Genomic DNA, 13,942 nt, shown 5'->3' on the forward strand with positions numbered 1-13,942 from the left:
AATAATTTGTTGACCTAAAAATGTGGACGTCAGGTAAAACAGATTGTTGTGAAATATTGGGTGCTTTGGTTGTGTACTTTGGAAGGTAGTGTGTGTTGTGTAGCTATCAGCTCTTTAAAACCAATGTATGGGAGAGATCCAACACATAGCCATGCCAACGGGTTCATATCCATTCCATTCTCTCCAAGTGGCATACGTCATCTTCCTGCACAAGCACAAAATGTGGAAGAAATCTTATTTTGAACCTGATGAACTTGTGGGTTTGTGTCTGTCCACCGGACAGGCACTATAAAAGGCTGCTTTTCATGTGACAAGCCATCGTTCACAAACCGCACACACCTGGCATCCCGCCTCCTCTTCTAAACTCCTTCTCTCGTTCATGATGAACACAGTGCAGTCACAGTGTCACACCGCCCACATGGGCCACTTGGTGCCCGCCCGATGAGTGAGAATGAAGCAGAAAAGAAATCAAATCTGATACTGTGCATTACACACAAAACACAGTAAAGAATCCACCACCTCGAGACCCAGGCAACCATAGGTTTTGTAAAAGTTTTACAAAAAGCCCGGGGAAGTCTGAGGCTGACCGAGCAACCGCAGCATCTAATTATAACGTAAACTTGCTGCTCTTTTTCCCAGTCGTCCTTGGCTGCCCGGGACTACTTCCGGGTCACGGCCCTTACGTACATACGTCACTTACATCAGGTAGGGGCTTTTCAGCGGTTCGGGACGGCTGCAAGGTATAGGACCCTTAACAGGAACTGTCCTGTTTGTACTGGACAACTTACTTTACCCAACTGTATCTCAGAGTCCTGCAGCAAATTCCAGTTAACAGCGGTGTCTACGGGGCACAGCCGGAGTTACTTCTGAAATCAACTGAACTGCTTTGGAGAAAAATACCAGCTGATTCCTGATGTGTCTTGGAATTAGTCCTCAGTGTGCAACTCAATTAAGAAGGAACCAGTTGCATTTTTCCTTTCAAAAATGTAATTTAGCATTGAAAACAGAGGTAAGTGGCATGAAAATATTGTTGGATGCCACTTATTTGTAGAAATAACTTGTGAATGGTCAACATGACATTCCACCAGAAGAAGCAATTTTATTTCTAACAAAGAAGCTTCTTAACTGGCACTGGGGAACTTGCTTGGCAGAACGTAAAAGAAATCATTTAAAAAAAATCTCTAGTACCCTGTGCAGGATGGTTTAGCACTTAAACAAATTTATATTGTGTAGCTGCAGGCAACATTGGATGTGTGCAGCTACACCATCTACCGTCTGGATGGCAGCATTATGTGATCATGGTCCCACCTACCATTAGTGCAGCAGGTGCATTGCCACCGGTGCCCAGAGCTGAGGGGGCCCACTGCATCCCAGTTATTGCTGCATATTACAAAGCAACAGGGGCAGGATGGCCCAGTTTACCTACTTTCATAGTGCTAAGGCATTATGCATGAGTTCCTCCATGGCCAGGGTGAGATCCTATAGGCTTTGGGGTCCATCCACCTTGGAATGCCCAATGTGTCTGCGGAAGGGGCACACGTAAAGCCACTTACACCTCTGTGACCTGTTTCTATGGAAGGCCTGGGCTTGAAGGACAGAGACTTACAGTAGAAGCAAGAGTAACAAGCATTATCTTTATGATCGACTTTCAAAATGTATACAAACATTTGCATTTGTACTTAAACATTCTATCATTGTCTGCTTCTCATTGCCTCACATCAATTAAAAACACTCTGATATCGACTTGATGTGGTGTGCACTATGTAAAACCTAAATAAATAGGATTCTCATGTACAAAGGTGTATTGCGGTTGGAAAGCCTTCTGATTTCCAAAAATGGGGTGTGCGACAGCGAAACTCCTTATTGCAATCTCTTACAATTTGGAAAAGTATTTTTCAACCCATTGTAATCACATATGTCCCTCCTTTTCGGGTATTGCAATGGAATGCATCAATGATTGTGACTGCAATCCTTTGCAAAGATACTAACACATCATACAAGGGGGGGGGGGGGGTAACTGCTTTGCGAAGGTGGAGAGCCTGGAATGGTGGGAAGCGGTCTCAGCGGCAGAAGGCAGTGGTTCGGGGGATTTTCCCCACCTATGTCTTTCTATATGGTAACATTTCTTTTTATTTAAAAACCTTTTCATTCTTACAGGAAAAGTTAAAAAAATTAACTAAAACAATTTGAATGCTCATATTGCAAAGGCCTAGGAAACAATGTGAAAAGCTGTTCTTGAAGAAGATAACATTTCCATATATATAGCAGTACAATTCACAAACGTATGACCCTTGAAGGTGTGCTAGATACGATGTGGTGACTATTATCTTTAAAAATAAAGGAATGCATAATTAACAGTACTTACGGCATAGGGGCTGCTTTTAACAAGGTTTCCTGTTTTGGGAAAGGAAGGCAGAGATGAAGGTCTGCAGTCCCTTTCAGGACACCATCCCTGTGCTCAGAGCCAGTCGGAGGGAGTCGCAAATAGCTCCCTGCCTTATAGGACAATTCATTAAGCAGGTCATTTTACAATCTGTGCTAGTGGGCATTATACCATTCGCCCTATCAGGGCACAGGTTTGTTTGGCAAACGTGAAATGTCATAAGCAAACTGCACCCACTATTTGAGAGCTGCCTCTATGGACATGAGCGGTTCAAAAGGGGGTGGTGATGGACGGAGCGTCAGAACCAATCAAACACTCACACCCAGTCAAGAGATCTGGGTTTGATCCATCACCGTTCTTTCGCCCACTCTGCCACCCCAGTTCAGACATGGCCATATGCAAATCAGTCTGACCCTGTGCCTCATGGGAACAGTCCAGCCCGAACTGCCAAGCCATGCCTTCCCTGGACCGGAAACAAGCTTCCTAGGACCGGTTTCTGGCATTTCAGCCGTCTTCAGCCAGGCTTGCTTGAATCCAGTGGCAAAGTGAGCAAGGGACTCACATCTGAGCATACCCTGCCAACTTATGGCGAACAAAGCGGTACAAAAGGGGGTGGTGATGGATGGAGCATCAGAACCAATCAAACACTCACACCAAGTCAAGAGATCTGGGTTTGATCCATCACCGTTCTTTAGCCCCCTCTGCCACCCCAGTTCAGACATGAGGCCCCAGCCGCCTTCTTCCTGGTGCATGTCATGTTTGGGAATTCTCACAGTTCTGGACTCAAGACTTCTCGTTAGGGCTCTAAAACTCCCATGGCTCGGCCTCTGAGCCTTTGTGGTTAGAAATAAAGTTCTACCACTGGCACTTATAGCCTGTATTCGGCGGACTTACACCACCGCCAGTGTCTAAATTAGACCTATTGCATCCGTTCTCTAAAAAAACCTTTCTGTTTATTTCAGTAATAGCTTTTTATATTGAAAACGTGTTACATAAAGTACTTGTCGACACCCAGGAGCACAAAAAAAACAGTATTCTATCAAGATCTGGCTGAGACTGCTAACTTCAACCGGAGTGACCAGGGTTCGTTTTAATTATGTAATGATTTACTTTTAAGAACAATGTGTTATTCGCTATGCCCGTCCTCCCACCACAAGGTCATGCACTTTATTTTCAGTGTAACGGGTCGTGGCAGCACTACTACAAATAACAATAAGGACATAAAACAACGGATGAATGAATGATTCCACAGCCAGCCTTCATACATGGACGCCACTCGCTCATTCATGGAGGGGGTGCAGTGGCCCTGGCATGGAGCTCAGACACCCTCATCTTCTTCAAAGCCTCATACTCACACCCTGCTTGACAACAGTAGGCAGTGCATGGACTGAGTATCTCAGAGTGCTGTAAAGCGGCCTGAAGGCCACATCTCGCCCCTGTGAAATATGCACGAAACATGTAACCACATCTGATAAGAATGCTTAAATCTGTAGCGAAGTTACGCAAGCTCTCATCCCCATTAAGCACATCACGGGAGGCCTAAACCCCTCTTCCCACACAATCGCTCCCTGACCATAAATTCTGCAGAGCAATACATGAATTCCCCGGACCCCGAAAGCACAGACTTGAGGAGAGGCCGGCGTTGGCTGTGATTTTATGAAGTATGACATATCGCCCCCTGGGGTTTTCGCTTCCAAACAGCCGTGCATTTGTCACTTCGCACTGAATGGGGGCAAGATATGTGTGGCAGGGCGCGTGGGATCAGGGTGCTGGGCTGAACACAGGTCCCAGACCTCTCTCTATTCATGGAAAAAAGGATTAAGGGCTTGCGTGACTTTACGGCGACTACATTCGGGGGAGAGGTGGGGGCGGGGAGAGGAAGGGCTCTCTCTGGCCAGTCTGTCGCCCACCCAAGTTTATAAGCAGCATTGGAGAGTAGGGAGTTCCAGAACGGCATATAAAGATAATCTCGATAATTCAAAAAAGGCTGGGGCAGAGTCCGAGCGCGGTCCGTCACAAATCAGGCATCACTGACGAGTGACTGACCCCACCCCGGCCTCTTCCAGCCTCTCATCGTCACCCGCATGCAGAAACGACATTTGACCATTTCCCCGCCGTCCGCCGGGCCTCTGGGGACCAGACTGCGCCTTAAACTCTCTTGCTGCAGACTCCACTCCGTGATATGTCATCTCATGTCATCGTAGGCTTCCGTCAGCAGGCAGCCTTGGGTCAGGCGCAGCCTTTGACATGCCCAAACAGCAGACATCTCGGAGGCGCGGGCGCAGAGACTGCCCGGAGCGCACGTGCCACGCGACTGAGAGTAGAGGAGCCGTGACTGCACGGGCGGAAGAGGGAGGGGCGGGCACATTCTCACCTCCCACTGCCCCCTTCCATGAGAGTGTAGTGACCAGCTGGTCACCGCCTAGTGTTTGTAGAATAATGTGCTTCCACCAGCCACTCCTGGAGGGCTGGTGTCCACACTCACCCCACACCCATCCATCACAGGTGTCACCGGTCAAGTGACCCTGGTAATCAAAGGGATCGGGCGCACGTGCCCTGAGCCACTCTTGACACCCACAACTACGTGTCCGTGCCATTTATACAACTATATGTGGGCTGGGGCCCTAGCCCTTACAGAGGGGTGCGGTGGCTTATAGTCTACACTGCACCCCCTCCCCCCCAGCCCCTCCCTCCTAAAAAACACTCTTGGAAAATTCGTCGCTGTACTTCATGATACAACACACTGTAAGTCGCGGCCTCGCCTCCAGTCCGGGCCTTCCAAGCTGCCTTTTGCGAGCTCGAGTTTAAAGACAATTATAAACCAATGACCTTATGAACGGCGCCGAGGGGAGCTGCGCCGGCGGTGAGAACAGCAGGCGACCCTCGAGTGGAGCGGGCAATGGGCCAGCAGTTAGGGGGTCAGTGGTGCAAGAAGTGCGCAGTGTCGAAGGCAGGTGTCAGGAGTGCAAACCTGCCCGCACCTAGCGCTGTCTGGTACCACCACGGAGGTGCTGGCGGGATGGATTTAGGAGGTTTGAATTGGAGCATCAGGTTATGTTGCTCAGCCAGCGGTCAGTGGTGAGGCAGGGGCCGTGGAGTAATAAGGGCTCACTGGTACAAACGGCAGATGCCACTGGCGCTTTAAGGTTGGGTGGGCGCTAGGACCCGTGTCGTTCTAGCCTTTTGTGTATTGGTAAAATTAGCAGGTATAGGGCAGACAGCCCAGCCCATGCAGCGACACATTTAATTATGGGATTTTTACTTAACGCTATAATGTCCTGGTGTGAACTATGGGCACCTCGCGCACAATGGCGCAGCACACCTGCTCGGAAAATGACCGCTGTGCACGGTGAGGGGGGCGGGCCATGTGCTGTGCTTGTGACCAGTGCCAGTATGTCCAAGAGTCTGGGGGCTGGGGGTTGTAGATGTGCTCTCTGAGCAGGGTAAGCCGTGCTGTGCAGGGGAGCAGCGTCGGTGTGGTCGGGACGTGGATGGGCCTGGGGGCTGAGTGACCTGCGCAGGTGAAGTGGTCAGTGCCTGCGTCTCCAGGCAGGGGCATCTGGCGAGTCGTGTGCCGGGGCGAGTGGCAACGGGTTTTAAGAGGGGGGTGGGGGCTATCATCCGATGCCTTGTACCGTCACAAGTGCCTACGGCCTCTATCTCCAACCCCAGGTGCCCACAAGTTGGTCTTACAGCAACCCCTTGATGAGGGGGTGCTGTGAGTGGGAGAACGTTGACAGCCACCTGTTCTGCCCTTTACACCACTGCTCCACTGGTCAGAGGTCTTAGAAAGTTTGCCAGAATCACCACCCATCAGAGTACCACCGTACCTACCCTCCTCAATGACTGGTATTACGCATGAAGCGGTAAACTCGAGCACTCCTCACGCATGTTGGGGAAGATTTCAGGGAGCGACATGCCAGTCACAGGAGTAACACCAAGAAGGTGAAGACCAAAAAATGCAGAGAAAAGACATGACACCACGTGTGCTCTTCTTACACTGGAATCAGCAACTCTATCGTCACCCGCACCCTGCAAGCTCCCTCCCTCACTGCTGCCCCTCAGAAGCAGTGAAACCACTGCCCTGTTCAAGCAACACCTTACCCCACTCAACCTCTGGTGATGGAGCCCATCGGGTAACCCCCATGTCCAGCCTGCAAGCCCCCCTTCCCGCTCCCTACTCGTATGCCCTGCTTTCAAAAGACCCACACACATACACACGCGCAGGCAAGCATGCACACACACTCACACACTCTAAAGACGCCACACTTTCAAATCCGAAGTTGAGGGCATTTTTCTCACAATCTGGCAGACAGGAAACACAATTTGATAGATGTGGGCATATTGCCTACCCTAGTGTCCGACACCGTGGGTCATATTACAGATATTAAAATCGCGACAGAGGTGGGCGTATTACAGGTCTCATTTTGGGGTGCAAGAGGTCCTATTACATTACAGACATCCCACTGAACGATCGGCGGAGGCTATATTGCAGACATCCTACTGTGTCACGGACGAAACAGTGGAGACGAGATGGTTTGATAGTCGGCGACATATATTACAGGGCCCAGCTGTCTGATACACGTGTACATAGTATGGTGGGCTTGCTGTCTGTTGCGCCGCGAATATTTCAGACACCTCGTGTACGAGGAACATCGCAGACATCACCTTTCCTGATGAACAGTGACATGTTCGAAATCGCAAGCTAATAGCCAGGACACAAATGTCCGGGCTTATTACAGACACCACACTGTTCTGTTTGGTGTCTGGGGCATATTACAGACACCGTGCTGTGATGTTAGGAGGCACCAAACCACATACTGTGCGATGTACGTATGGTGTTTCATTGAATGGAAGGGGCGGGGATTGTAATTCAGACATCGGCATTGCAGAATGGGGCCTGCTATGGACATCAGACGCTGACATTACAGGCAGCCTTCACGTGACCTGGTTGTGTGGTGATATAGTGCAGATATCCCCTTGCCTGGTGCAGGGAGATCCGCTGTAGACGCATTTGCAGGCACCCCATGGACAGGTAGACAGGCCGGCACGCAGGCAGCAATCACATTGTGGGCATGGTGACATGCTACCGGCATACTGAGGCCAACACATTCCTGCTGGTGGAGGGGCCGGTGACGGGAGAGGGGCATATCTGTTCGCCCAGAAGGCTTCCCAAGGGAGGGTGCTGTATTGAATTAGGCCTGGAGTTGTCTTGAATGGAGCTAGGGCAGCGCCACTGGAATCCACAATGTTTTTGGCATAGTTATAGATTTGCCGCATTTGCCACATAATCTATCACCTGCTGCATAATCTGCAGATTTTAACAGAACAAAATGGTTCTAGCTCAAACAGTTCAAACGTTACTAAGAATGTTAGTGGAAGACCCTTTGCACATTTTGACTGGGCACCTTTCTGTTGATCATTGCTATGTTTGGGGGTTAAACTGATACTTATCAGGTACAACCAGTGCCCAGACAGTGTTATTAGCAACTGTACAAATGACAAAATAATAAAGTAATATTATAAAGAAATGATGATACCAGATTTGTACGGCGTACAGCTACTCCAAGGAGTGTCCCGGTGCTCAACACATAGGAACGCCCCATAATTCTGAACAAAAAGCCATGTTTTCAACCTCGTTTTAAAAATGGAGATAGATTCAACTGAGCGGAGATTTTGAGGGAATTTATTCCAAGCTAACGGGCCCAAATAGGAAAATGTGCCATATTATGCTGCCTAATCAGGCTTGCTGCATAATTTACTCAACCCCCCTTACATAATTTGTCCCTCCCCTGCTGCATAATTCCAGGGGCCCTGGTCTGCGGGTGTCTCTTTGAATGAACCAACTTTACCCAGTCCTCTCAAGTGGGTTGTCTCATGGATCAGCCAAATGGAAGGGAAGGATGTCTCAGAAAAGCAGCCTACAGTTGGGTTATGAGCTGGGGACCTGGCCTCGGATGGCTTAAGATGTCTCCTGGACCCGTCCTCGGGTGAGTTGTGATGTCTCAGGGATCTGGACCAAGGTGGAGCAGGCTGTCTCGCTAGAGACGCATTAAGGAATGGGCAGAGTGGGCAATTGCCCAGCTCCCACACCTCCCAAGGGGCCCTAGCAAAGTAAATTAACTTTCTAACTAGAGCCGTGCATTTCACCCTCTCAAACTTTAATGTATTATTTAATATTCTTTGTCATCAGGAGGTTTGAATTAGCATAAAGTGGTCAATAACATCCAAAAGTGTTTCTAAGAGAGGCCCATGAAGTATGTGTTACCCAGGGCCCCCAAAATCCTTCAAACAACACTGTGTCTGGAAGACATGTCCTATTGTGGTATGAGCTGCCTCAAAGACATGTCCTAAGGTTGTTGGCCAGAGTGTTTCAAAGACCAGTTCTACTCTGGGTCACGCCCTTTGAAAGATCTGTTCTGTAGCTGGTCAGGGTGTCTCAGGAACATGCCTTATGGCAGGTCAGGTTGTCTGAAAAGCCCTGTCTGATACGAGTCAGGATGTCTCAGACCTGTCCTACTTTTAGCCAGGCTGCTTCGGGGATCTGTCATATGATTGTGAGGGAATCTCAAAGACCTGTCCAGCAGTGGGTCAGACAGTCTCAAAGACCCGTTTTTAGGTGTCTCGTGATGGTCCAGGGACCAGTCCTCTGTTGGGTGAGTCAACATGTCTGGGGGGGGCCTGACGAGGTGGTTCTCGGTCTCTCAAGTTCCTGTCCTACGGGGGTGCAGACTGTCTCGGAAATTATGGCAAGGGGTGACTGTGCAGAAAGGGGTCATCGGGTGGGCGTGGTACTGGCGAAAGAGACACACACATTTGTTTCAATGAAAGGAAGAGGGTAAGTGTAAGGCGCGATGAGTCTGTCGCCTCTCTCTCTCTTTGTTTGCTGGGTGAACGTAGGGTGGAAAGAGAGAGCAGCGTCTTTGAATTAAGTCGGACCTGATAGAGCGAGTGAGGTTAAACTGACCCAGATGTCTCATAGACTGCTCCGAACGGGGGAGGCAGAGTACGGATTGAGCAGACGTTAAAGGGACGATGCTGACTGATGTACTGGCGCCACTGTTTTAAAATGAGATTACATCAGACTGTCTGAGACCAGTGTAAATCGGGGGCAGTCTAACGAGAAATACGCTGTCTCGCCGTGTGCATGAATGGTGGGCTCTAAAGGGATAGGTCAACCGCACTGAAGCCAGTGTCTAGAGAGACGGGGCACAGTCACTGATTGCTGTCTCTTCTCGGTAGTGACAGCGCTCAGTGCCTATGCCTTGGTCCTCTCCCTCACATGGGAATGTGACATATGACGCTCAAGCGCCCTGTAGCCGCCATCAAACGCATGCAGCGCTACAGAAAAATACACGGGAATCAGGCGAATGGGCCCTCTCGCTTTCTACAGCCCCCAGTCCACGCCCGGGCTCTCTCTGCCCAGCCCCCCACGCCTCCCGTCACCGGACTCCGCCGCCCGTGTCCCCAGATGCCCTCCGCTTAGCTGCGCCTTCTCTCGTCACTGGTGGATGCTGTGTACAAGTCAGCCTCTCCAGTATACGGACCCTCGGAAAACCGCCCCTAAAAGCTCCCCGACCCCCCCCTGCCAAACATTCTGCTTCACACAGCTCTCTTCGTGTACTGTCCCTCGGAGCAGCGCTATTGTATATATAGTATACTTCGCCAAACGAGACCGCTACAATACCCCCTATACCTACCCTCCTCACTGCACTGATTCAGGTATACCTCGCATCACTGCCCTGCCCTCTTAAACCACGCCTCATTACACTCGATACTACACACTCAATTACACTCGGTACTACACACTTACTCACTATACGGCCTTTAGTATAGCGCCTCGCGTTAATCTCTTAACGTACCCCCTGAGAATACGACACTCCCTATACTCTGTGTGGCACCAGCGTGCTATCCCACCCTCTGAGTATACCACCTCCCAACATACAACCCTTTCTTACACCAGCCCTCAGTATACCGCCTCGAAAGACGCAGTCCCTTCGTATACTGTCTAATGCTTAATGTTGAATGGGATGCGGTGTATTACGTGCATAACATAATGAGATGTGCCGTAGCATATCATTATACAAAAACGCATCTTGGCATACCGCCTTTCAATAGGTATGCTTTAGTATAGCGCCCAGAGCACTCGCTTCTCCTACGTATATGTTGCTCTTTCCTCCTACACTTTCCAGCCTGCCAAGCTGTTGCACTTGTCTTTGAGGCAGGACAGCTGCCCCTTCCCCACCGTCTGCAGCCCTCATTGAACGACTTTCAGCAACAAAAACTCAGCACACGGCCTCAGAACAGCCCACCTCGAAGTAGGCTCTCTCAGCATGTTAACCCTCCGTATCCCGGCCCATCCATATATCCCTTCATGTCACGGCCTCTCCTTACACATCCCCATGTCACGGCCCCCTATGCACCCCACAGTGTCACGGCCCCTCCATACACAAGGTCGTGTCACGGCCCCTCTATACACACCTCCGTATCACGGCCCCTCCAAACACACCGCCGTGTCCACACACACCGCCGTGTCACGGCCCCTCCATACCCACCGCCGTGTCACGGCCCCTCCACACACACCGCCGTGTCACGCTCTCGTGCACGTCATATTCCTCCCAACGAGTTGTCGCCAAGGACACTGCATTTTGATTAAGGAAGATGCCCGACGGTTCCCTCAGTCTGCCGCCCCCTCGGTATACACTTGCCCAGTATACCACCGTCTGTATACCACCTGAGCATGCTGCCTCCATTAGTGTTCCGCCCACTTGGTAAACGACCCTCTCTGTGCAGCCCATGCTCCTTACATTCCATTCCGCCGAACTCGTCCTTGAAGCAGAGCATAATGCACACCCGTGTCCCCTCTCAGTATACCGCCCACCTCAGTGTGGAACCCGTCAATATAGCGACACCGTCGCTTTACCGCCCTCGGTATCCCGTGCCCCCTCACCTTCCACCCCGCCGAGATGTTGCTGCCGCCCTTTCCCATGAAGTAGAGCATAGTACCCTTTGCCCCTCGGTATACCGCCCATCTCAGTATAACACCCACCAGTGTACCACCACATCCTCACGTTACCGCCCTCCGAACTTCTTTGCCCCCCTTAGAATGCCACCCTCCTCAGTATACTGCCTCCTCAGTATAACATCTGCACAATTTACCACATCCCCACTTTTGCGCCCTCACAACCCCTTGCCCCCCTCAGTATGCCGCCCCCTTCAGTATAACACGCCCCAGTACACTGCCCTCCTCCCTTTACCGCCCCGAGTACCCCCTGCCCTCTCACCTTCCACCCCGCCGAGCTGTTGCTGTCTCCCTTGTCCTTGAAGTAGGGCACGCTCCGCACCATCCAGTCGTAGATCTGCGCCAGGGTGAGCCGCCGCTCGGGGGCGCTCTCGATGGCGCGGGTGATGAGGTCGGCGTAGGACAGGTTGCCCCAGGCGTTCCTGCGGGAGCTCTTTGCCTTGCGCAGCGGGCCGTCGGCGGGGTCCGGTCGGGCTCCCCCGGGTGGTCCGTCCGAGGGCAGTTCTGGGTGCGGCGGGGGCCAGGTGCATGAACGCGGCCGGCTCTGGGGGGCGAGGTCCGCCTCCGAGTCAGAGGGGCGCCGCTTCTCCTCCATGCCCCCCTTATTCTTGAATATTCACACTTTTCAGTCAGTATCCGGGGAGGGGGGAGCGTCGCCTCCCCCCAAAATGTCCAGCCAGGCGTGGAAATAAGAACTAAAAAAAACTGCAAATATCAATAAAACTGAGTTAAGCTGAGTGCAAATTCAGGGGTGCCGACTCCTGTTGGGCACATGGCTTGAGTAGGAGAAAGTGGATCCCCAGTGTAGTCCCCAATCTTAAAAGCGATGAACTATCCAAGGGGAGACACCCCGAAAAAGAGATACGTGGATTGGGAAAAGGGGCACTGTGAGGGGGCCTATGGACCCTAATAATTAGGGATCTTCAGACCACGGCCTCAAGAGGCGAAGGACAGCCAGATCCGAGGGGCACGACCCCCCAAAAGAGACGAAATGCAGCAATTAAGAAGTGTCGCAGAATAGGGGGGCAGTAGGGTCGGGCGGCATCCATCTGGGGGGTGCAGGGGTCTCCGCGTCTTCAACCAGCAACAGATGCGCAGCCGCCACTCAGGGTGAATAAATCACGCGAAATCAGTACTCTCCCTCGTCTTCCTTCGTCCGCCTCTCCTTCTTCTTCCTCCGAGTGTTGGGGGTTGGGGTGGGAAGGACGGGAAAGGGGGTCGCTAGTTCCAAGTCGAGGAGCCTCCCAGCAGCGCGGAGAGGTCCTCGGAAATACTATGAAACCACACAATACTGTCTGTCTGCTCCCAGCCAGCCGGCTTTAGAGTGTTACAATAAGAAGGAAAGCGGGGCGCCGGGGTGCAGAACCATGGCGCGCCTCTGGCTCACCCCAGAGCAGAAAAGATGCGTCCACACAGGCAGGGGCGAACCTCAGGTCCCCAACACTGACAGGGGTGCTGTCCTTCAGGCTTCGTCCAGAGCGATAAGAAGCGCCTCGGGGTCCTCCGGAGCAGACTGAAGGCGCCTCTGGGGTCCGCCGGCGCTGGCAGGTGCTGTGCGGCTCAGGGGTCCTCCGGGCATGGCATGGCGCCCCTAGCGTGCCCCCCAGATGCTGTTGCTCCGCTGTGAAGAGCAGCCCGCTCCCCGTCAGCACAGCCTCCGTGCCAGGTCTGCAGCAGGCACTGACAGCGCTCCGCCGCCTGCTCACAGCCCAGCCTGTCTCCTGCGCGCCTCAGCCACTCCTTCCTACTTTCTTATGGAGTTGACAAGTGACATCAGCACACCCCACCCCTCAGGAGCCGAGGTCCCCCTCGCCGGGAGTCCCTGGCTGGGGAGGCTGGTGCAGCAGGGCAGGGGTGGCCCTGCACATGCCCTGATGGTCGCTGCCCTTGCGAGTAACTGGGCGCTCGCAGGTCCCCGGCTGCTGCCCTTAGCACCATCTGCCCCCGGCGGCGGCTCCTCGCCTGCTTCCCCGACACCACTGGCCCCGCCCCCTTCAGTCACGCAGGTGGTGGCAGCGCTCGTCTGCCGGTACCTCGGGCTCTCAGCAGCACTCCACCGCCCCTGCCTGCTGCCGCCATGCATGCAGGGGCAGCAGCCCCCCTCCCCTGCTTTCTGCCCTTACCGCCACTCCTTATCACCTGTCAGCTGCAGCAGTGCATGCAGGGAAATAAGCCTCCTGCCCTGCTTTCTACCCTTGCCACCACTCCCTATAACCTGGCAGCTGCAGCAATGCATGCAGGTAAATAAGCCTCCTGCCCTACTTTCTGCCCTCAGCGCCACTCCCTATCACCTGTCAGCTGCAGCAATGCATGCAGGGAAATAATCATACTGCCCTGCTTTCAACCCTCAGCACCACTTCCTATAACCTGCAGCAATGCATGCAGGGAAATAATCCTCCTGCCCTCAGCACCACTCCCTATCACTTGTCTGCTGCAGGCACGCACAGAGGGGCAATAATTCGCCTCCCTGCTTTCTGCCCTCAGCACCAATCCACCTGTCTGCTGAAGCCATGCACGGAGGGGGAGCAGCCCCTGCT

The 13,942-nt window shown here is 52.4% G+C and overlaps 1 protein-coding gene across 1 annotated transcript in view; it reads right to left on the reverse strand.

Annotated features, from left to right (window-relative positions):
- The window catches only part of FOXO6 (forkhead box O6), a 234,635-nt gene extending 221,308 nt beyond the window's left edge, over positions 1-13,327 (reverse strand). Inside the window, exon 1 of the mRNA XM_085645666.1 lies at positions 11,668-13,327. Coding sequence (XP_085501792.1) covers positions 11,668-12,000 — 333 coding nt within the window. The 5' untranslated portion in view covers positions 12,001-13,327. The remainder of the gene's footprint in view (positions 1-11,667) is intronic.
- Between the last annotated feature and the right edge of the window lie 615 nt (positions 13,328-13,942).

The sequence above is a fragment of the Triturus cristatus genome, chromosome 3_1, assembly GCF_964204655.1.
Source record: "Triturus cristatus chromosome 3_1, aTriCri1.1, whole genome shotgun sequence".
Lineage (NCBI taxonomy): Eukaryota > Metazoa > Chordata > Amphibia > Caudata > Salamandridae > Triturus > Triturus cristatus.